Consider the following 25,449-nt stretch of genomic DNA (forward strand, 5'->3'; position numbering starts at 1 on the left):
CAGTAACTACGCAAATTATAATTTTGCGGGTTTGATTTTAATTACACGATGTTATTCCTTCACCGTGGAAGTGAACATATGTTAAGTACGTATTTCATTAGAAAAATTGGTACTTGCCAGCGGGTTCCAAAAACCGGTGCAACGCAAGATACGAATGCACCGGATGTCTTATCCTTTAGGCGACGACGAATTCTAAAGTCGCATACATACGCGGCATGCCTCACATAGCAGTAGAGGCGGCGATGAACAATAATAGGAGTTGTTCACCTTCTGCAAGCTGCTCCTTGCAGAAGCAGGTCGTGAGAGATATGACTCTTTAGTTTCCGCACTAACTTCGCCGTTGCTAAGTCGGAACCTGGATAGAGATATCACCTGCATCATGAGTGCTTTAGATCAGAGGACACTTAGTAGGGTGACACACTCAATTATGCTGGTACTTAAGCACTCGCCGCTTCACAAACTCATATACGGAGTTCCTGTCAGCTTGTTAAAATTAATAAAAACTCAAAAAGACAACGTGTAAGCTACTTGAGAAAGAGCAACCGCATGATGTAAGGTTGTGCTCACAAACCTACGCCGCTTCTGCTCAGGTAAGAGATACACGTGGCACACGGGCTTCGGATGATCTGTCTACCTGGAGCTCATGGCGCTGACGATAGTCCCATGGGCAATGGCCCGGGAGTAGATGCGTTCTGCATTCTCCCTCTAGCCTGAATAATGATGCAAAATCAGCCAAACAGTGAAAGGACAAAAAAAAATTATTCGCAGCTAATATTAAGCTTTTACCATTAGCATAAAATGAAAGATCTCGCAAATGAGGCTAACTCTCATACAATTCCTAAGGCAGACAAAAGAAAGGAAAATTTTTACACACCGAATTCATGAATTCTTAGAATTTGTTCAGTTTGTTAACGGTCTTCAATTTTAATTGGTGTCCTCAAATGGTATTCAGTGAGCATTTAGATGTATTAATTGAAAACAATTTGGTTTTATTAATGAAATGGAAAGTTTTTCAATAAAAGTTAAAAATACCACATAATCGTAAAACACATGTTGAAAACGAAGTTTGGATGACACAATAAATAAAATTAGTCGAAGTCTACTTGTTTTTGCGAGATCGTGATCTGTGAGTCTGTACCCCTGGTTGGTAGTTCCCCCACCCCGTGTGGTTTCCCCACCTTCTTGTACACTTCATCCAGAAAAGACATGCGTGCCAGCTTTTGGACAAATATGAATACTACATTGATGTCTCTAAGTATGTCCAACTAGGGCTGTATGCAAAGGAAAGCTAAATATTTTTTTACTTTCGCAATTTTGACGATGTTTTATTGTAAATTGACAGAACTTCGGTAACAGGAAAGCATACGTCGCCTGGTATACCAGATTTTTTGAATATATTGCTATAACGAATATATTGCGGAAGTGAAAATGAACTGATGATTTATATTTATTTTTTTAAGTAAATATAAATCTTTGTACTCACTTGTTTTACGCTTCTTAAACAGGGGAGTGTGGATTTGGCAGAACATTGAGGTGTTTCCCTTCTTTACTTTCGCCTGTATTTTTTCCATTGATGAAAATTACGGCTTCGACAAAAATGCTTTGGCCTGAGCCCGACATGTTCAGAAACATTTGATCACACATGGCTCTCTTAAAATATCTCAAAATATATCGAACTTCTTCTTCTGCTTCTTATCGGCCCATGGACGTCCACTGCTGGACATATGCCTCCCCCAAGCCTCGCCACAAAGACCGGTCCTGCGCTGCCTGCATCCAGCGGATCCCCGTGAACCTCAATAGATCGTTGGCCCATCTTGTGGGAGGCCTACCCACGCTACGTCTTCCAGTACGCATTCGCTACTCAAGAACTTTCTGGCCCCAACGGCAATCCGTTCTGCGAGCAATGTGTCCTATCCACTGCCACTTCAATGTCGCAATCCTTTGGGCTATCGATCTAAACTTAAGTAATTAAGGTTTCTAGTTTGAAAGAAGTTACGGCATAAATTAGTTTCCTTATCCTGATGACAATATGTAAACTAGCCCTATTGTTTCCCCATGAAATTACCCTCGACCTTTACTGGGGTTAACTTATTAAAATTCGTGAGGCGCTCCTAAAGGCGGCCATGGCTGTCTTACGCCATCTACATGATAAACATCTACATGATATTTTTCGTACGTAAATTTCTACTAAGTGTATCTCTTAACTATGCATTAACAGGTACGTATACAATTGATAATAAGATTAAAATATACACATTTTGAATTATTTGTGGAAGTCCAGAGAAGGTTTAAAAGGTAGATAAATATAAAAATGCTCGGAATTAAATGAAAATAACAATTTTGTTTTTCCTTTGATGTGTCCCCCGTCGGACGGATTCCTTTTGTTTGTTTTAAGTTTATTATATACAAAAGTTTAGGTCTTTTATTTATCGATTGAGGCACTACGAAGTCTGCCGGGTCAGCTATTTCATAATAAAAACTTCGGACATATTATATAATATTAATAAAAATAAATAAATTAATTTAATTTTAGTAGTAGTAATTTATTTACGTATTTAGCTGAGCTTCTTTCTGTTCTTTATATTCATTTATTTAATTAACAACAACAAGATGCAAAATGTGAAAAAGCGTTTTAATTCATTCTTTTTTTACCAAAAACGAAGAAAACCCTACTCTCAAAACATCAGAGAATCACCCGAAGCCATACCAAACCCTACAAGCCGGGAAAGTTGTGGTAAAATTAGCATAAATCCTGTTCATCGAACCGTGAAGGACGCTTGTGGCAAAACCGATGCCATAAAGAGTTCGTTGCCCGGAGATACCCAGTCCTTGACTTTACCCGGTTGTCCGGGAATGGCCGCCTAGATACCCGGATAGCTTCGGGACACGATATCGCGTATGCAGTGCCAATTGGAGGCAGATAGCATGTCGTTTCGTCCCGGCGGTCGCTTCTGTATTAGTCCCGGTTAAGATTATTCTACTGAACTAAGCATAAGATTACTTTTTGCGCTTATTGCGATATGTATGTACAGCTTACTAGCAAAAACAAACGAAAAATTATGTCAAAAAATTTCAAAATGGAATGGCGCCAATCTTCTTATCTACTACTAAAAAATTGGCTTGAAAAGAAAATAACAAAACACTCCACTCAAAAGTTCCAATGTTTTTAAGGTCTACATAAAATATTATTAAATTATATTCAGCTCTAAACTTCGTTTTAGTAAACACTAAACAAATTAACTACCCTTTGTACACTCACTGTGAACTCACCGACTAATTACGTTGTACATACTACCAGCTATGCATAAGTACAGGTGGTAGAACCTCTTGTGAGTCCGCGCGGGTAGGTACCACCACCCTGCCTATTTCTGCCGTGAAGCAGTGATGTGTTTGTTCGAAAAATAGCAACCCTATTTTCCTCACCGCGGTGGAAACAGGGGAGAGGCGTGGACTTACAAAATAAAACGACGTGCATCAACGAAAAAGACAAACACTGTCGGTCCCGTAAAATTGTATTAGCTTTGATCTGATTAATAAACCAGCTTTAAGTACAGTCCACTTTTATTCGAATAAGCCTTGCACTCAACATCTCATCGCAACGGCGCCAGCATATAGTCTGGAGTGTACATCCTGTACTGTACATCCATAGGTCGCTGATTCAAATTCGGCTCGAAGGACAACGATGATGATGATTTACGGGACCGACAATGTTTGTCTTTTTCGTTGTTGCACGTCGTTTTATTTTGTAAGTCCACGCCTCTCCCCGCTTCCGCCGCGGTGAGGAAAATAGGGTTGCTATGTTTCGAACAGTGTTTCGGTTTGAAGGGTGGGGCAGCCGTTGTAACTATATTTGAGACTTTAGAACTTATATCTCAAGATGTGTGGCGCATTTACGTTGTAAATTTCTATGGGCTTCAGTAACCACTTAACATCAGGTGGGCTATGAGCTCGTCCACTCATCTAACTATAAAAAAAATGTCCCCTGAGTTTCTTTCACTAGTTTTGCTTAGTATTGTGTTTTATTTAAACCAAGGTACTAAGGTTTCCTTAATAGTCAACTAATGGCTTTGTAAAAAAAATCTCACCTTTTCGGACTTTGTGGAGTACGTTAGAGAGTCTTCGAATTTATAATTACTTTGACCAACCGGCTAGTTTATTACTGCTGCGACTTAGATGTGCTCACAATACATACCTACTCGAATAAGGTAACAACTTTGCGAATTTATAGTTTCTACGAGCTTCAATGTCATTTAATTTCATTTTACTCATGTGCTATATATGAAAAGAAAATGTTGTAAGCGGCAAGATAACTCCAACATAAAGCAACAACATACATAATAATATTTTTATAGCACTTGGCACAAGGAACTTGTAAGCAATGTAGCCATACAAACATCCGAAATTTATTTTCTAAAACTTTTCAGCAAATTACGGCAGTTTTAAAGACAGTAAAAATTACACGAGGGGACTGAGGACTATTCGTTACAAAGAATTATTAGGATTTCTTTTATCTTCTTAGACAAAATAAGAGGCTGCTAAGAGTTTTGCCGCGGAATAGTTTCAAGCTATCCGACTGTGAAAGATTTATAGCTTTGTATCAATAGCCGGTAATAAGCTTTTTATTACTGTTACACCGGGAAGAGCAACGCCATCTGCCGTCGAATGGCGGAAGCGAATATAAAAGAAACTAGTAAACGCGAGAACGCTCGAGAAGTGCACCGCCATCTATTATCAAACAGGGGAAACTCGACTTGTCGACACCGCTCGACTTGTCAGGAATGTTCTCGATAATTGTAAGGATGTCTTATCGACTATAAAAACGTGCCTAACTGCCTTCGTATCATCATACGTTAGTTAGTTAGCGGTTCTATTCGAAGCGAAACAGCGATCACCTGAAGCGAAGTGTTCTGTAAATGGTTTAAGTTTTAAGTAGAGTTTTAATGTGTACTTCGATAGAATTTTTAGATCTCCGCTTGTAACATTACTATTACTTTGTCGCAGGTAAAATATGTTAGGGACTCCTCATCTATATATACTATACTGACTATAAAAGCGTTGCCTAATTGCCTTCGTATCATCATACGAATATAGTATCCTTACTATCCTTTAAACCTAAATTAAGTTTGTCAAATTATTTTTGCAACTGCATACATGTTTCAGTATAATTCAACTAACTATTTATCTATTTTTCGGAAACGATTTTTGATGTTGAAAATTAGTTATAATTTCATTATAAATGACGAGTCTTACGAATACGAACTTATGCATAATATTCTCTCTTATTATAGGAGAATGCCCGTTAAGCTCAAGGGTATGGATCTATAAGACCATAATAAAGCCTGTTTTTATGTATGGCAGCGAAACATGGGCGGCAACCAAAAGGAACGTGCATACCATTCAAGTTGCTGAAATGAAGATGCTGAGGTGGATGTGCGGCGTGACTAGGCTCGATAAAATCCGCAACGAGTACGTGCGTGGAAGTCTAGGTGTACGGGACATCGCCGACTAGATGCAGGAGAGTAGGCTGAGATGGTATGGTCACGTGAAAAGGAAGCCTCCTGACTAGGTCGGAAATTTGGCGCTATTGCTCGACCTCCCCGGTCGGAGACCTAGAGGTAGACCCAAGACAAGGTGGAGGGACGTAGTGCTGAAGAACAAGAGAGAATGCAATGTTGCTGACGAGGATGTCGAAGACAGAGCAAAGTGGAGGAGTAAAGTCAGGAAAGCTGACCATGTGGGATAAATAGCTGGGAAGAGAAAGAGAGAGAGATTCTCTCTTATTATAAGAACCGGATCTTAAACATAATAATAAACCATTATCTTATTTCGTGTATTTAATAACGAACCGTAACACATAAAATAGGTATATTAAAATATGGGTCCGAAACAAAGTATTTCAATGAAACAAAAGTATTGTTGAATCGTAAAGGAATTAAATTTCATTGTGTAATTAACTCTGTATAATGAATTGGAAGCAGCTGATTAACTTAATTGCCAGAAGCCTCTCGGATGTTACGCTTTCTATCCGAATTCCATTTTAAGGCCCGCTCAAACTTCATTTTCATTTTACAATATTTGAAAACGAATTTTAAATTACATTTTATTTAAAACAGGCTTCGTACAAAATACATTTGAATGATTTTACTCTTTCGAAATGCTCATTCTATTTAATTACGGCTGCAAGGTTTTATGCTTGACCCATAAAACCCAAAACCGAACCCACAATACCTACAACACCCACAATACACTAAAATACCCTTAATACAAAATACCTTTAAAGATGCAGCCTCTGATCTGAATAGAATTCAAAACCGCTGGTACGAGAGTCAGGATTCTAACTAAAATAGCATCGAGGCGATAAATTATCTAAAATATGCTAAATTATTCGTATCTCGCTAACATTATTTAACCTTAACTGATTTTATCTGAGTTTTGTTTTATTCATTACAATTATATTGAAGCCTTAATTGTGTTAGAGTGTATTGTAAGCCCATAGCCCGCACTAATGGGTGGAAATAGAAACCTGCCTATTTCTAGCACAGCCATATCTTCTGATTAGAAGGGAATAACAGCCGATAGTACAAAACAGAATTTTACTGAATTCGTATTAGGTTCGAATTTCGTATGAGGTTTGCGAGTACTTGGCGTTTGGACGCCGATTGGCTGTGCACCCATCCTCACCTTCAGATGGTCCAAAATATGATCGTATGCCCACAACAGCGCAATGAAAAAATGAAACAGAGTCCCTAATATCTATACTATAATATTATAAAGAGGAAAGAGGAAAGAGCCGGAGTGGGCCGCTTGTTTGTTATAAAGAAAAAGCTCATAACTTTTAGACTATCCTGAAAGCGACCCACCACCGATAGATTGCATCCTTGATTTTATTTCATCTGTATTATAATCAGGAGTATAATGGAATCTCCACTCCGCGTCCGCAAATACGGAGCATCGACAAGAAGTCGTACCTTAGCCTCCACATCCGCCTCCGTACATTTTCAACGGAAATTTAACGAAGGTTTCATAATAAGAAGGTAATTAATAAATTAATTTAATAAATGAAGATATTATGTAGAGCTACATGAAAAACCAAATTTCAGGGTTAATTGTTTATTGTTGCGCGTTTATTTATTATTCATTTTCTTCAACGAAATCAGTTCCAATTAAGCAAATGTAATGTTGGTAGTGTAAAGCTGATTTAATTTTAAAACCCACAAGAAAATACCTAGCGAATATCAAAACTGCAAAACTGTTATATGTAATTTTAACTCTTATTAATTTCGGTAGACAAATGTACTTCTCCAATAATTAATGTTATTTAATGAGTCTTTTTTATTTATAATATTTATCCACATCCAATTCTTTGTATTAAGAATTCATTTTTTTCAACAGATACACAGGCCTCTATTATAATATACTAGCGACCCGCCCTCGCTTCGCTTCGGAAACATTAAAACACACATGAAACCAAAAAAATAAAATAATTTTTTTTTTAAAAAAGTAGCCTATGTTCATAAGGGACAATGTCGGCTTCTAATGGAAAAAGAATTTTTCAAATCGGTCCAGTAGTTTCGGAGCCTATTCGAAACAAACAAACAAACAAATCTTTCCTCTTTATAATATTAGTATAGAAGATAGGTATTATGTAAATCGTCATATAATACGCAAGTATGTACATATTTTAAGATGCTACTACTTTATATGGATAGATGACTTCACAGCCTACCCAGTAGTAAGTAGCTACAGTAATCTTTAACCGTCACAACGCTAATAACACGATGAGTTACAACTTCAATTCAATGAAATTGTGAAAATATTTTTTTGTCAGATAACGAAATGTAAGAAAAATAATTTACTTTTCTTAATAACTCTTGATATCTAATCTCGTTTCACTAAGCTTACAAGTCTGCGTAGCTCGACTAGTTCGAACGATTTCTGAACGAAAGGTATTCGTAAAATAATAATATTTATCGTTGATAAAAAAATTACAAACACTTTTGTACGAAATCGCCGAGTGTAACTGTAATGATGAAATGACTTTACTGGTGGTAGGACCTCATATGAGTCCACCCGGGTAGGTACCACCACCCCGCCCATTTCTGCCGTGAAGCAGTAATGCGTTTCGGCTTGAAGGGTGGGGCAGCCGTTGTAACTATGCTTGAGAACTTAGAACTTATATCTCAAGGTGGGTGGCATATTTGCGTTGTAAATGTCTATGGGCTCCAGTAACCACTTAATACCAGGTGGACTGTGAGCTCGTCCACACATCTAAGCAATAAAAAAAACATACTTATATGCATTTAAATATTTACTTAAATAGTAAATACTTAGCAAAGTGAGAATCGAACCTATAACCCTCGTTGCAACAGTCAGGGGCGATAACTATTGCACCACCGAGTCAGTAATTAATTACAGTAATTACACTAAAAGAGAATCAAAACTGCGACTCCGATCTCTTTCAGCACCTTATTCCAAACCTTCGGCTTATATCTTCGCTAATCTTTAACACAATTGCAGAGCTTACTGTGAGCCTCTAATCACTCTATTCTAGCCAATTTCTGTTGTATATTTTATTATAGCTAAAGTTCAAACTCATCTCTTAATGTGGAAAGTGAACGTTGCTGTCTTCATTTATATCAATTAGAATGAAAAATATAGCGTTTATAGCTTGAATAATTCCTAACCCAAAACAATCAAGTGCTAGACAATTCTCATTAGGATCAAATCAAAAACTAAAAAGAAACAAAGAAATACTGGATCTTGTTGTGTCAACTGATTGAAACCACTGAAATCGTCTAAAAAGTATACATACATGTTGCCAGAGAATTAAATTTACAAATTTATTTATTTTTCCAAATTCTCAAATGCAGACAAAAACATAATAAAATGTTTGTAGGTATGTAGAAATTTCTTAAAATTCGATTCCATAAAATTTATTCAAACGGAAACGCTTGGCTTCTTCGTGACCGATATTAGCAGTGTGGTGTTATCTCACATCTAACCGGTCGAGTTTAAAATGCAATACCAGTAATTACGCAAAACTAACATATTATTATATACTGAAGAGTCGTTCTAAATATCAATAAAGATTTCGACTTTGTCTCTCAAAGTTGGTGGCGGCGTTCACGTGAGGTCTGTGAGCTTCAACAACCACTTAACATCGGGTGAATATTGAGCTAGAATCATTTTTGCAATATATTAGCAAGTAGCTATACTGTAAAGTATGTTTTCAAATTTGTGCGGAAAAAAAAACTAAGAATCCAGAAAAACCTCCAAATAAAACAACCCCAACTGAAGCCGTTATCGGTTTTATAGTGATAGTGGCACTGCTTCATGCTTCGTCTAGACGTATTAGGGTTTACATAAGTTCGAAGGGAATTTCGTATCGTAAATCTTCAATTCTTGTGAAGTTTTATCAACTAATATTATGGTCGCACAAATCACGGATCCTTTGCACTTTCGGAATATATGGTCGTAAAGTTGAGTGTACTCTCCTTACTGACGTTATTCGCGGTGTTTTACTACGGAGTTTTTGTGAATTAGTTGCGAATTCGAAATGTTAACATTATGGTAGTATTTAAAACGTGATTAAGATTAGTTTTGACAATGACAGTGAAGGTACTGTGCTTTAACAGATAAGACGCCGGCGTACACATAATTTTCCGATTAAAATCAATTCCGGAGATCATTTTTAACTATGGTTAAGCTCGTATAAATGGCTATTGCCTTCTTCCTTGCCTCTCCATATTCTTTTCTCCAGCCTAACTTGAAAGATAATAATATATGGTTTTTTTTTTTTTTTATTGCTTAGCTGTGTGGACGAGCTCACAGCCCACCTGATGTTAAGTGGTTACTGGAGCCCATAGACATCTACAACGTAAATGCGCCACACACCTTGAGATATAGTTCTAAGGTCTCAGTATAGTCACAACGGCTGCCCCACCCTTTAAACAGAAACGCATTACTGCTTCACGGCAGAAATAGGGGAGGCGGTGGTACCTACCCGTGCGGACTCACAAGAGGTCCTACCACCAGTAGTTACGCAAATTATAATTTTGCGGGTTTCATTTTTATTACACGATGTTATTCCTTCACCGTGGAAGTCAATCGTGAACATTTGTTGAGTACGTATTTCATTAGAAAAATTGGTACCCGCCTGCGGGATTCGAACACCGGTGCATCGCTTCAACACGAATGCACCGGACGTCTTATCCGTTAGGCCACGACGACCACTGTTAGGCCACGACGACCACTAAGTTAGGCCACGACGACCACTGTTAGGCCACGACGACCACTAAGTTAGGCCACGACGACCACTGTTAGGCCACGACGACCACTTTTATTCTGGGATGGGATGGGATGGGACTATTTTTAATTTGCATAATCATTGTTAAATACGTAAATAAGTCCGTTGTATTTTCGATGTATTTATCCATAGACACAGTCCACTGAGTTTCTCGCCGGCTCTTCTCAGTGGGTCGCGATTACGATCCAGTGGTAGATTCTGCGAGGCACTGCTCTTGTTAGGACTAGCAAATTCTCAGGTTGAGCCCATAAGCACCTCGTCCGGGCGTAACTGGAATGGCCGTTTACAAGTTACTACAAGCAAATAGATAGGAGAGAAAAACCAGATTCAATTTTTTTATTTTTTTTTATTGCTTAGATGGGTGGACGAGCTCTCAGCCCACCTGGTGTTAAGTGGTTACTGGAGCCCATAGACATCTACAACGTAAATGCGCCACCCACATTGAGATATAAGTTCTAAGGTCTCAGTATGGTTACAACGGCTACCCCGCCCTTTAAGCCGAAACGTATTACTGCTTCACGACAGAAATAAGCAGGGTGGTGGTACCTGCCCGTGCGGACTCACAAGAGGTCCTACCGCTAGTAAAATTAAGTTACCAGTTAAGTTCAATGTTCTTTTCTGTGTCTATCATTCTATTTTTTTTATAAGTACCGTCCTATTTTGAATCCTGATAGACAGTTTTGTGTGCCATAACAGCATAGTAACAGTGAGCTACATATTTTTGTTCCAAAACAGTCATCTTTTGCGGTCTGAACAGCGACCTGACCGTTGTTCCAATGCAGCTGAGATATCGACCTCAAGATTCAAGATCAGCTAAAGTATTGTTACAACAGAAGAGTAACGCCATCTATAGTCGAACGAATATCGAAGGGTCTAGTAGCGCCCAGAACGCTCGAGAAGTACAAAGCCATCCATTGACAGATAGCGGAAACTACTACTAGAGGTGTGTGGAATATTCTCGATAATTCTAGGGATGAGGTATCGGCTATCAAAGCGTTGTAGAGATGGCACGCAGTCAGTCAGTAATCGGAACTACTCGAAGCGAAACAGCGAAAGGATCACCTGAAGCGAAGCGGAACAAGCGAATTGAGAGTTTTAAAGTGTTTGTTGAGTGTTTTAAGGTGTTTGTGAAGTGTTCTAAGTGTTGAATACAGTTTTTAGTTGTACTCCGATAGAATTTTTATTTATCCCGAACCCCAGCGCGTAACAGTATTCAAACCTCATCAACTACTCCTGGTTCTGATGAAGCTCATACCCGTGAAAAGCGTCACGTAAATTGTACAAAGCAAACTATTAAAACAAATAACCCATTTATTTGTTTTGTTTTTCGTTTCAAAAGAACTAATGAAGCAATTCAATTATTTCAAACAATATAAATACTTTTCCGAAATATATTTTTCTTTTACAAACAAACGCTTCAGGTCGTCGATTGAGTTACGAAAAATCGAAACAATATTTCGTTTATAGTTAACTCATATATTGGAGCAAATATGATTCTGCGGAGTTTCCCTCGGATTGTAGTTTACGACTGGACAAACTTGACCCTCGAAATTGATGCCTTAGGCGAAATATCAAAGTTCAGCCCGCACACATTTAGTACACGCGAATGTCTGTCTGTCTGTGCGGTGGTACAATTTGCAACATCTTTTTTTTTTATTGCTTAGATGTGTGGACGAGCTCACAGCCCACCTGATGTTAAGTGGTTACTGGAGCCCCTAGACATCTATAATATAACGTAAATGCGCCACACATCTTGATATATACTTCTAAGGTCTCAGTATAGTCACAACGGCTGTCCCACCCTTCATACCGAAAAGCATTACTGCTTCACGGTAGAAATAGGCAGGGCGGTGGTACCTACCCGTGCGCACTCACAAGAGGTCCTACCACCAGTTATTACGCAAATTATAATTTTGCGGGTTTGATTTTTATTGCACGAAGTTATTCCTTCACCGTGGAAGTCAATCGTGAACATTTGATAAGTACGTATTTCATTAGAAAAATTGGTACCCGCCTGCGGGATTCGAACACCGGTGCATCGCTCGATAGGAATGGACCGGACGTCTTATCCTTTAGGCCACGCTGACATCTGAAGGATAAATTAATGGATTTTTTTAACACTAATCATACTAACACTTACTGTTACCTATTTCTACCATAGCGGGTAGATAACGGGTATGCGACAAGTATTACTCAAAATAAACAAAACAAAACAACAGAAAAATGGTATAATAACTGTAGATTAATTGGTAAGAAAAGTCATGAAGTCAAATGTACAGAAGCAATGAAATGAAATGAAATAACTTGCATAGCATATGGCCGGTCACCGTCCTCGTCGATCCCGTCGTCCGACGAGTGAATTAACCCACAGACACAGCCCACTGAGTTTCACGCCAGATCTTCTCAGTGGGTCGCGTTTCCGATCCGGTGGTAGATTCTGCGAAGCATTGCTCTTGCTAGGGCCAGTGTTAGCACCACTTCCGGCTTGAGCCCCGTGAGCTCTCCTACGCGTTAGGGTGAAGCTGAAATAACCTGTCGGGGCTATCAGCATAAGTAGGAAAACATATATTAGCAAATGCATCGTTCGTACCGTAGATCTCGGGGAATTGGGACCTTTTCCAAATCCAACACCAATTTCCAGTGATTTTTCTTAGGATATAATACCAATAAAATTGAGATTAAAATGGTACAGGAGGCTTAAATTTTGATATATGACGCGTTATTATACATAATTCATTACAAAGTATACACAAAAACTGAAAAAAAACTAGCTTGACCCGATTCACCTTGGCTTTGGGTTGAATTAGGTTACGTATGGGGACAATAGAGTTTTTCGATAGGGCTGGCACTATTTAGTTGTTAGGTAGGTACCTTACTTTAGGTAATTAGCTTTTTAATATATTTAATGAGTTACAAAACTTTGATGACTAAATTAAACGACTCAACAAAAGTATTGTGACATCCCGGATTTCTAAGTCTAAGTCCCCTATTCTAAGTCTAGTCTCTATTCCTCCCAATCTACTGTACGCGGTTTTCATTCTCAAAAACATTACGGCTCTCATAGTCTAGTATACAAACCTTCGCGACCACGATTTCTCGCTGACAAACGATTTATTACTACGCATTTTTTTTTGTAATATTTACGGATACGTTACTTGAGAACACTGCTTATTTTTGTGGAGCTTCCTTTATTAAAATTCACTAGAAATCTCTTCATGCTTTTATTGTCTGTACCGCAAAATATTCAACATTAAACCCCTACTACTTTCATATTACGGCGACCGAGGATTCAAATAAAAGGGTTTCGTTTTAAATCCCAGAAGAATATAGTTTGATTTAAAATCGTACTTATTTTTCTTGAGTTAAGAATCATTATGCTTTGTTGCTCAAATCGAAATGAAGAAGGGATTTCCGGAATTTGTTTCATTTTAAGTTTGTGTATAGTTTTATAAGTAAACAGTTTACTGCTAAGAATTTTCAAATGTCCACGTCCGAATGCGTGCTTTGCTCTATGCATGAGGTCATAAATGCAATATTTTCCAGGAAGAGGCAAGTATAAATTTTTAATCAGGTCTTTATCGAATCGATTTCTTCAATGTTGGCAGACAACGGCTTGGCTGCACGCCTCGCATTGCCCATGTCCATTAACATCAGTGGTCTCATGCCAGCAGACTGATGGTCGCAGATAACTATATACACATAAAAGAGTGGCTTCAAAGACTGTTTTCTTAATAAGCATAATGTGGCTTGCTTATCCATGTACCTAAGGACCAAAATATTTTAAATTGAAGCTTAAAAAATATTTAAATTCAATTGATAGAATTGAAAAGTTCGTGTCAAGACACTAATCATTGTTGTATATTTTTTAAATAAATTGTATGTACACTTATCGCTGTCACAATAATTCATCGGAAAGAAATGCTTGGGTTGTGTAATATAATTGTAGAATAGGGATCGCAGCGCATAAAATAAAACTTCCACTGTTCCAAAATCTTCTATTATAATAATATTTAATAATTAACGCTTTTATTACGTCTTGCTCATTTTTCAACCGTCTTCGCCATCTTCTTCAACCGCGAAGGGAAATCCATATTACTTGGAACCGCTACGGTTATCCACAGTACGTTTCCAGATATCTTTTTTTATGTACTGGTGGTTATGTCTGTTTTTCGAATGAGCTCCCCTTCGCGGTGTTTCCGAAACGCCGTGGCATATCCTTCTTCAAAGTACTCATCAGTAGGCAGCAGTTTGAATCTTCCCCTAACATTGTTGACGTTCACGAACGCTGCTAACCACTCATCATTAGGTGGGCCTTGTGCTCGTCTGCCTACAAGGGCAACAAAAAAACGACTGTCCTACCCTTCGAACAGGAATACAGGCATTAATGAATTTAATGAAACATTCCTACTTTTTCTAACTGCCATTCTGTTCAGGGCATGTACAAACAGAGAGCAGAGATGACTAGAAATCAGACGTGAGTATTAAGCGGTAGGGAGCGGCTTGGATCTGCCCCTGGCATTGCTGAAGTCCGTGGGCGACGGTAACCACTCACCAACAGGTGGGTCGTGTGCTCGTCTGCCTACAAAGATAATAAAAAAAGACGTATTCAAGATCATTGTAAGCGTTATTTGTCTTAAATACCAATTAGTCAGAGTATTTAAAAATATTCAATTTGATATTTTACTCTTAAAGGGCTAAAGAGTAGTGTATAAGATTTTGAGATATTTTTAATGAATCGATGCTGGGAAATCGTACAAAATAAAATAAAAACACGTTTCGAGTTTCTAATAATATAACTTTATATATTTGTTCACACGAGTAATCGAGAGTACAAAAATAATTGTACATACAAGCCTCTTATTTAGGATACAATTTACAACATTACAATAATAATATTAATCTCATTACATAACTAATACTTTAAAATGTCACGTAATTCTTCGAAATTAAATTTTACACTAAGGTATTATTTTATATTTCATAAAATTCTTAAATATATTTTTTAAATTATTATAATTAAGAATACAAGTAATAAATATGTTATTTTACATTAAATCTAGGGCGTGTTGCTTGTAGATAGATATTTTTGGCAAGGTTAATAATTGTCTATCAGGCGATGATCGCATGAATCATCAATAACTCACATATTCATATCAATTCTCTAATGAACACACTAATTTACACCCTCATTGACGTAATTTCACAATGAGAGCATTATTGTGGACATTTCTTCCAAATTACTGTATAAGTTTCAAAGACCCAATCTTATAAAATTTCTGTACTAAAAGTTTGTAAAGGACCGTAGATCGAATCTACTGTAGACAAAAACACATTTAAAACGATTTGCTAGTTTGGCTTCACCTTAAAGTTGACTCTCGACCTTTGGAAAACGATTTTTAGCCCAATATTTAACGTTAAGTATATATGAAAATTGCCACAATAGTATCTAAAATTAAATAAACTATTTAATGTTAAACTATGTCATAGTTTGGGATTATTATAAGTGTGTTTCTTTCATTCTAAATAACGGAAATACGATTCTATTCTTTGTCTTAATATCGTTTTAGAGCAAGCATTGAGATTTAATTGTAATTGTTATCGAGCAATCTCTTCTAAATAGCTCCCCATAAGTAAGAGTGAAAAGCGAACAATATAATCATTACCATTGTATTTGTCTCACGTCGTAAATAGAAAATGATTGGAAGATCTTTCTTAGAAATTTTATCATTATATTCAATTACATTACAATTACTGGTGGTATTCAATTACAATTTACTGGTGGTAGCGCCACTTGTGAGTCCGCGCGGGTGTGTACCACCGCCCTGCCTATTTCTGCCGTGAAGCAGTAATGCGTTTCGGTTTGAAGGGTGGCGCAGCCGTTGTAACTATACTTGAGACCTTAGAACTGATATCTCAAGGTGGGTGGCGCATTTACGCTGTGGATGTCTACGGGCTCCAGTAACCACTTAATACCAGGTGGGCTATGAGCTCGTCCACCCATCTAAGCAGTAAAAAAAAACAGTTGCAATTATAATCACAATTTTTTGGTTACCATTGTCTATGCCAATTCACTGTTTTGTTTTCAAGGAAAATAAGTATATGGCCAATTTGATGACAAGTAGTTACACCCTCATCTTTAAGCACCGGCAATGCCAGAGTCATTAGCCACTCGCTACAGCTTATTATATTAGGAGCCCTACTGAAATACGTAAGATACGATTTCTCTTTTCCTCAAATTACTATACATACCACTTAAATGTACCTATTCGTATTAAAATATTTATTTTGCTTAATTTCATTTAAACATCTTTATGAGTTACAAAAATAAATGCTTTTTAGAATTCACGTTGAAACTCCCAAAAAGCTGCTCTTGACTAGATTAAAATTAATAGTACGTAAGTTTCAACAATAACCTACGGATATACATATACATATATTATTATATCTATAAGTAAATATAATGATTTATAGTTTTAGTACGAACTAATCCACAACTTATCGTTTATTTACAATCGGTTTTGTTTGTAAATATATCGCATTTGATAATCGACCATAGCGTGCCGTAATGTTGAGAAAAAATTAGCATTATCTACCAATAAGATTGCGATTACATCAAAACTACTTTTGGGGCTTAATCTCTGGTTTTTTATTATCCTTTACATATCGAAGGGTAAAAGGTCATTTAGTATATTATTATGTGACATTTTTGCAACTTTACAGCAGAGCCGTCTAAAGGTTAAAAATACATACCATAACAAAAAGCTTCTTTAGCTATTTGAACGGGGTAAACGTAATTGAAATTCAATTAAAAAGATCGAATTGTCGATGCTAATCATCACTACATAGTACAAAACAAAGTCGCTTTCTCTGTTCCAATATCTGTCTGTCCCTATGTATGCTAAATCTTTAAAACTACACAACGGATTTTGATGCGGTTTTTTTTAATAGATAGAGTGATTGAAGAGGAAGGTTAATACGTATAATAACATCCATTAAATAGTGGAAAAATCAATAATACATTACAGTTTCCAAAAGGAAGTGAGGGCGGGTCGCTAGTATCAAATAAAACGGACCTTTAATTACCGAGAGAAGCGTCGCGTTTAGGCAAATGTCGCTTAAACCAAATAGCCTTTCACCCCTCATGATTACCGAAGTATCGGATATGACGACTGTTGTCCGTGGTCACGGAAACTGTAAAAATAGCTCTGATTATGTCTACGACTCGAGGAGAGTACTAGAATACAATTGAACAATATGTACTTCATATTCCATACGACAGTGTCGTTCAGTTGTGAGCTCAGTGTGCTTAGTGAGAGTTTTGACGTTCTCGATAACGTAAAAGTTAACTCAAATTTGTATGCAGTTGGAACAGCGCCCCTAGCGGCAAACTTAGGCAACGTTCCAATTCCATACAAAATTCGTGTTAACTTTTACGCTATCGGAAACGTTAAAAAACTCGCAATAAGCACACTGGGCTGCGAGTGATTGACGTTCTAAAACACAATTGGGTGAACTAAAAAGTTTATGTATTTCGTTGATAGACGGCTCCAAAGAAATGCTAAAATTTAACGCTTAAGTTTTATTTTTCGATGTATTTATGTATCTATCAAAGCGAAATTTTATAATCTTAATAAAAAAATGTTGTAAGCAAGCATTGCTCATAAAAATATGTGTAGAAATAGTAGAGGACTTTTGTGATTCCTGAATTTTAAATTTCATAATCACTTCTCTCTTATTTTTTTAAATATTCGATGAATTATGCTATGCTATCATACAATCTCACTACAACAACAGTTTAGCTACAGTGGAAAAGGTTCGTCATATCTTAGATCTTACGATAGTAAAATGAAGATATAATGCAATTAGAACTCAATATACTAATCTTATCTTAAATAAAATACACCTACATAATTAAGCTTTGAAACATTATTTTAAAATGAAAACATATTAACAAGTCCATAATTACTTAATCTTTGGTATACGCAACTGCTTTTCGTAATTTCAACAGAACATTGATCAATGGAAGTCCAACTAGCGTTTTTCACATCGAGAACTAATATTGAATGATTAAGTAATACTATTCCGAAGGAGTTTCAATGATGCCTTTTTAGATGAAGGCAAGTGCTTCGTAGCTCCCAGAGGTTAAGGTTCAAAATCGCCAGTTACACAAAAAATTATGCCTTTTTAGATGAAGGCAAGTGTTTCGTGGCTCCCAGAAGTTGAGGTTAAAAATCGCAAGCTACACAAGCAATGATGCCTTTTTAGATGAAGGCAAGTGTTTCGTAGCTCCCAGAGGGTAAGGTCCAAAATCGCAAGTTACACAAGAAATTATGCCTTTTTAGATGAAGGCAAGTGCTTAGTAGCTCCCAGAGGTTAAGGTCCAAAATCGCAAGTTACACAAGAAATAATGCTTTTTTAGATGAAGGCAAGTGTTTCGTAGCTCCCAGAGGTTAAGGTCCAAAATCGCAAGTTACACAAGAAATTATGCCTTTTTAGATGAAGGAAAGCGTTTCGTAGCTCCCAGAGGTTAAGGTTCAAAATCGCAAGTTCCACAAGACGGCAGCATGTTGTTACAGCATGACGTCGTGTGGTGGCTTGCGGACAGCCTGCTGTCAGTCACGCGCTGACGCCAGCACCAGGAGTTGAGTCTTGCGCGCCTCGGACTGCGGTCTCGACACGCTGCTGCTTCGGGTGCGGTTAAGGATCTGAAATGTAAAATAAATAATAGTTTAAAAAAACTAGCAAAATACGTTTTTATAGAAAATCCAACTAAAAAATTGAAAATAAATTTTAATAAATTTGATATAAAAATAATGTAAGAAAAAATGATTTTATTGTAAGAAAGCGTGGGGTGCTTTTCAGGTTATTATCAAAATAACCCTTCTACTCATATCTGTTCATAAAATATTTATAACTACTGATACCGTGCACCCCACGCTTTTTTTACAATAAAATCATTTTTTACACTATTTTTAATTCAAATTTATTAAAATTTATTATCCATTTTTAGTTCTATTTAATTTTTTCAATATATTTTTTTTAATATTGAATTGTCATCGGTCCTTAATAAGTATACCAAATTTCGAGTTAATCCGACTTTTTGAAAGGGGTCAAAATCATGTTCAAAGATTCAGTTACATACATACGTCTGAAGCTAATAAAAGCGTATAAATTTTTTTTACAATAGAGACAAATTTAATGATAACAAATCTGTGGCGAACCCAAAAAGAACGCATGACATGGAAAACCATTTTCAACGAATTAACATAGTCGAATTCAATATAACTGTAGATCTCCATAACAAAAGAAAGAAAAATAGACTGTACAGTTTGGATCGTCGATAGCAGAAAAATGTAAATTATTTATGGAAGGATAAGAATTATTATGAAATCGTATAGAAAATTGTATGTGAAGAGGATACTAAAGATTTATATTTTAAAAGATCGATCGAAAAGAAGATCGGGTTCAGTGGCGAGCTTTGGGGGAGTCCAGCAGTGGACTGCCGCAGGCTGATGATGATGATGATGATATTTTTAAAAAAAAACACAAATTTGGATGCAGCTTATATTAGTTTATTAATGTAAACATTTCAATGTAATGTAAGTGTGAACATTTTTGGATGTTTTTTTCCGGTAAGGCTATTTATTTTATTGATATGAAAAAAACTTGAGGTTTTCCTCAAATCAAGCTCCAGACTCAGCTGACTACGCCCCAGTCAAGAGACTTCCGGGATACAATCAATAATTCGATCGATAAAAATAAAATGTAAAAAAATATACATTTTATTGAAAATACTTTTGCGGATAAATATATTGTCATTAGAATATGAGTACTCATCCGTCGTCCGAATTAATTGTAAAGTGTTCAAAACGTCAAAAACAATAAATAAATAAAAAAACGCAAAATTAGTCCGTAGGAAGTAATTTTAATTAGTCCACGACTCGCGAAATTTGAATAAAATATTATTTTTAATATAAATTTGAAATAACATAAACTTGATATGATACAATATTTTTTGGAACGAAGTTCCTTATGGGACGATGAGGAGGGGTACCCTAACCGTGAAAAAACGTCCGTAACGTAAGATTTTTATTATACAAAAATATGTATAAATGTCCCTACTAACATTACAGAAAAAAAAAACGGTTAAAGAATTTTGAATAGCCCTGGCATACGACGCAGCAGGATCAATCAAACGCAAGACAATCACTCATCACTCATCACATTGGAACGACAGTGCCACAAATGAGAACTGAACATTTTTAGGTACACGTTTACAATGGAACTCTAGTGAGAATTTAACTTTATCAGATGCTAAGTGGCTACAGCGGATTAACTTTCAAAACACACTTTCGGATTCCGTCAATTCCCAGTGGATGCACTGTAAAACTCACCTTACAGTATAGCAAACAAGATATAATTACCGTTGCTACAGAGTGCGAGCGTCGTGCGTGCGTGGAGCTTAGCAGGTCGGAGTGGGCTGTGGAGTCTGAGCGGGATCGGAGTGTGCCGCGGCCCGCGCGCTTATGGCGACCCAACCACCATATCCACTTGTAGGGGGGCACGCGTCTGGAGACAACCCCGTTTAACTCAACCACGGATAGTTCGTTTATTGTTTTGGTTGGATGTTAAGTGGTTACCAGAGCCCATAGATATCTACAACGTAAATCCCGCCACCTAACTTGAGATATAAGTTCTAAGGTCTCAGTTTTTACAGTACAATGGCTGCCGCACCCTTCAGAGTGATACGCATTACTGCTGCACGACAGAAATAGGCAGGGCGGTGGTACCTACCCGTGCCTATTTCTGCCGTGAGGCAGTAATACGTTTCGGTTTGAAGGGTGGGGCAGCCGTTGTAACTATACTGAGACCTTAGAACTGATATCTCAAGATGCGTGGCGCATTTACGTTCTAGACGTCAATGGGCTCCAGTAACCACTTAACACCAGGTGGGCTTTTTTTTTTTTTTTTTTTTTTTTTTTTTTTTTTTTTTTTTTTTTTTTTATGATTGAAGGATTACTGGTGGCCCGGAGGCCTTTCCAGTTTCACCAGGACAGGTGGGCGAGCAAAGGCTCAGCCAGGAGGGGTGGGATTTGCTAACAGCTACCCGAGCGCCTCCGAAGGAGACCTAACAGCTCAAGAGCAGCTGCTTCGCGAATGAATCTACTACCGGATCGGAATCGCGACCCGCTGAGAAGATCCGGCGAGAAACTCAGCGAGCTGATTCATGGGTTAGGTTGCACGGCGAACTCTTTGTCGAGTTCGACGAGTACGGTTACCGAGGTCCCTAAGCCTGCTCCTAGAGCTGAAGGCGTCTAGTGCAAAGGTTATTGGATCTGAGGGATCCGTAAGGACGTGTCTAGGGCGTCGACGGTGACTGGCTCCTACATGATCAGGATTCGGGGAGTAGTCAGCGGCGGCTACGATAAGGCGATTATCATGACGCATAGACTTATCGAAGTACCGTTCCGACGCTGACTTCATGTATTTCTGGATAGATTCGAGGCCCAGGTCGTCGTGTAGGTCAACGTTCCTCACGAACCACGGAGCTCCGACGGCTAACCTGCAAAAGCGAGATTGTAGAGATTGAAGGGTGTCTATGTGTGTGCGGGCCGCGTGAGCGAACACCACACTCGCGTAAGTCATGACGGGCCTTATGCAAGTTTTGTAAAGTGTCACCTTGTTCCGAAGGGACATTTTACTCCGCTTACAGATCATGGGGTAGAGTCTACCGAGAATAAACGCGGCACGGTCACGGACTGATTTTATATGCGGGCGGAATGTCATCGATGCATCCAGGGTAACGCCCAGGTACTTGACCTTCCTGGCCCAGGGTATGGATTGACTAAAGAGAGTAATCGGGGGTGTGAGATTCCTCCTCCTAATACGGGAGGAAATCCGTGTGGAGCTTCCCCTCTGAAATAGCACCGCAGTACTTTTCGCTGGGTTGATGTCTATGCGCCATTTTCGGAACCACTGTCCTAGGACTAGGGCTGCGCTCTGAAGCTTCTTCGCGATTAGGGACTTGTTTCTACTGGAATAGTAAACAGTCGTGTCGTCGGCGAATAAAGCTAAATGGGTCGGCGGCGACCGGGGTATATCGTTAACGAATAAGCTAAATAGGAGGGGTGAGAGGACAGAGCCTTGCGGGACTCCAGCTGTGAGAGGTCGTGGGGAGGAGCGGGTTCCCTCGACTCGATATCGAAAAGAGCGGTTCGACAAGAAGTCCCGTATGATGAGCACGAGACTATCCGGCACGCCCATGTTGAATAGTTTGAAAATCAAACCGTTGTGCCAGACTTTGTCGAACGCTTTTGCGACGTCGAAGAAGAGAGCTCCCGTGTATAACGGTTTTGGTCGATTAAGCCCCACAAGAATGTGCTCCGTGAGGCGGTGCACCTGTTGAACGCATGAGTGATTTGTACGGAATCCGAATTGTTCATCGATGAGAATGCCCTTGGATGAGACGAAGTCTCTGAGGCGTTTGTAAAGCAGACGCTCATACAGTTTGCCTAGAGACATGAGGAGACTAATCGGGCGGTAGCTCGTCGGATGATTTTTTGGTTTACCGGGTTTATGTATGCCGATAACGTCCGCTTCTTTCCACACCGCGGGAAAGATACAGTTCGCCATAGCGGCATTGAAAATAGATGCCAACATCACGATGAGTTGGACGGGTAGAAGTTTAATAACGCGGTTGGATATACCGTCGGAACCGGGAGCCTTGCGAGGACGTAGGTCTTTGATCAAGTCTTTAACTTCCATCGGGGTGACGGGTGGTAACGCTTCCGAGGGTGGCAAGGAGACTCTGCGTTCTACCTCACTGTCTACAAATTCTACATGAACAGGGTCCACGGATTGAGTGCTGGGCGTGCACTGGGTTTGCAATGTATCGGCCAGCAGCTCTGCTTTTTCATCATCATCGAACGCCGCGAGTCGGCCTGAGGGGCCTACGAGGGGGGGCATAGTTACTACCGTATCCGATTTGAGAGTACGAGCTAAGCGGTAGTAAGACCTTTGAGAGGGCGCGAGTCTTTCTAAGAAATCAGACCATCTGGCATCTCGGACTTCGGCGATGCGAGACTTTACGTCGCGTTGTAGGGCACGCATTCGAATACGATTTTCCGCGGTAGGATACCTGTCGTAGGCGCGTATCGAGGCGTTCTTAGCTCTAAGGAGTTCCCTAATATCGTCGGACAATTTGAAGCGGTGAAGGAAGTCCTCCGCTACAACTTGTTTCGATGACCTATCTAATGTCGAGGTGATGTGTGACGTTAAGATGTCTATGGCTTCAGCGGTATCCTGAGGGGACGGGGTAGAGTCTGGGTTAAACGGGAGCGATGGTGGATCAGATTCAGCCAGGCTGATGCCCAGCGTGTGCCAATCCACCACAGTCCTCGTGACGGGAACGGAATCGGGAGCGCGACCGAGCTTCATAACGACGGGACGGTGGTCTGAATCTAACTCTGAAACTACTTCGATCGAGTGTAAGCGCAGAGTTACGTTTTTTAATAACGCTATGTCGAGTATATCCGGGCGATGCGCGATATTTAGCGGGTAGTGAGTCGGGGTTAGCGGAGCGACGATATCGAAGGCGAGATCATCGACTAACGCGTCAAGCCGCCTGCCATTCGGGGTTGTAGTGTGTGAGTTCCACCTGATGTGTTTACAATTTAGGTCGCCCGCCAGAATGACAGAGCTCCCCATGCCGAGCAGCGCCTCGATATCACTGCTTAGAACGATCTTATCCGGTGGAAGATAAACGGACGCGATAACGATCGGCGCGTGTCCCGTCAGTGAGATTCGGCACACTGATGCTTCGATATTAGCGAGCGCGGGAGGATCGAGCGGGACGCAATGCAGGGCTCTTCTATAGTAAATGACGGTACCACCACCACGAGCAGAGAGCCTGTCGTTCCTGACCATGTTATAGTTCGCGATTTTAGGGTCACGGCGCGCGGGCTTAAGTAGGGTCTCCTGCACTAAAAAGATATCAATTTGATGGTCACGCAAAAAGTCAGAAACCTGATCACGTTGATTTGCGAGACCGTAAGCGTTAAAAAATCCTATCGTTACGGATAGGGGCTTTATTCTACTTATATACGCCATTGATTACCGGCGGAGTGAGGGGAGGACGTACGTATTTAATGACGCGTATACGTCGGCGTATTCTTGCACAACGGCGATAAAGTGTTGTGCAGTGGAGGCAGCGCGAATGGCGTCGCCCAAAGCGTTAACGCGCTCAAAGTTGATCGACTGAAAGAAGTCGATCGCTAAAGCGAGATTGTCGGACATCGGTCGGAGGGCAAGTCGCGGGAGAGGGACGAGTCGCGGGGGCGGGACGAATCGCGGAGGAGGGAGTTGTAGCCGTGTTCGTGTACGGCAGCGGTTTCGCCCAGGCCGAGACACTGGGCACCGGCGCCGGAACGAACGCTGGCTTAGCCTGCGACACAGAGGGTGCCGAGGCTTTGATGTCTGGGCCGGAAGCTCGGAGGCGGTTTTGGCGGGCGACGCGTCGATTTATTTTAGGGGCTCGGGGCATCCGCGGTAATTTGCGGGGTGACCCTGTGTTCGACACAGGACGCAGCTAGGCGGTTCCGTCGCGGTTTTTTGATCGCGAGTGCATAGGGCCGTGGCGTGATCGCCTAAGCACTTGACGCATCGGGGGCGCGCGTGACAGTTACGGGAAGAATGCCCGTATAATTGGCAGTTATGGCACTGGCTAGGTGTGCCTTTCTTGTGTGGGGTTTCGACTGCGATTCCGGAAAGGCTACAGACCGTTCGGATGTTGAATATTTGCTTACCCTCGGGGGTAGGCTGGAGGGCGACGAGAACCATATTATATGGCTCCCTTCCGCGGCCTGTATGCATGCGGTGTACGGAGTTAACCGGTAGGCCTTGTTCGAGAAGGTCGGCCTTAACGAGCTCGGCATCCAACTCTTTAGGGATGCCACGTATAACGGCACGGAGTTCGCGCTCCTCCTGGAGCGTATACGTGTGGAAACTTATACGCTCCTTACGGAGGTAAGAAGAGAGGGCCCTATGGTCGTCGGGTGTTCGAACCTTAATTTGAATGCCGTTCGCGAGGTTACGGGCATTCGTGAAATTGATATTTTTGGCCTTAAGGGCCAGGGAAACTCGAT

At 39.7% G+C, this 25,449-nt stretch overlaps 1 protein-coding gene across 2 annotated transcripts in view; it reads right to left on the minus strand.

The window, feature by feature from the left end:
* Nucleotides 1–15,080: 15,080 nt before the first annotated feature.
* Nucleotides 15,081–25,449, minus strand: part of NGR-A26 (neuropeptide receptor A26) — a 152,409-nt gene continuing 142,040 nt past the window's right edge. Inside the window, exons 11-12 of one of the 2 annotated variants that reach the window (XM_028170585.2) lie at nucleotides 20,731–20,875; nucleotides 15,081–19,011 (exon numbers count right to left, since the gene is read on the minus strand). In XM_028170585.2, coding sequence (XP_028026386.1) covers nucleotides 18,919–19,011; nucleotides 20,731–20,875 — 238 coding nt within the window. In that variant the 3' untranslated portion in view covers nucleotides 15,081–18,918. Of the gene's footprint in view, nucleotides 19,012–20,422; nucleotides 20,876–25,449 lie in introns of those variants that run through there. The other variant, XM_089736678.1, reaches the window with a different exon arrangement.

The sequence above is a fragment of the Bombyx mandarina genome, chromosome 22 (assembly GCF_030267445.1).
Source record: "Bombyx mandarina strain Sakado chromosome 22, ASM3026744v2".
Taxonomy (NCBI): domain Eukaryota; kingdom Metazoa; phylum Arthropoda; class Insecta; order Lepidoptera; family Bombycidae; genus Bombyx; species Bombyx mandarina.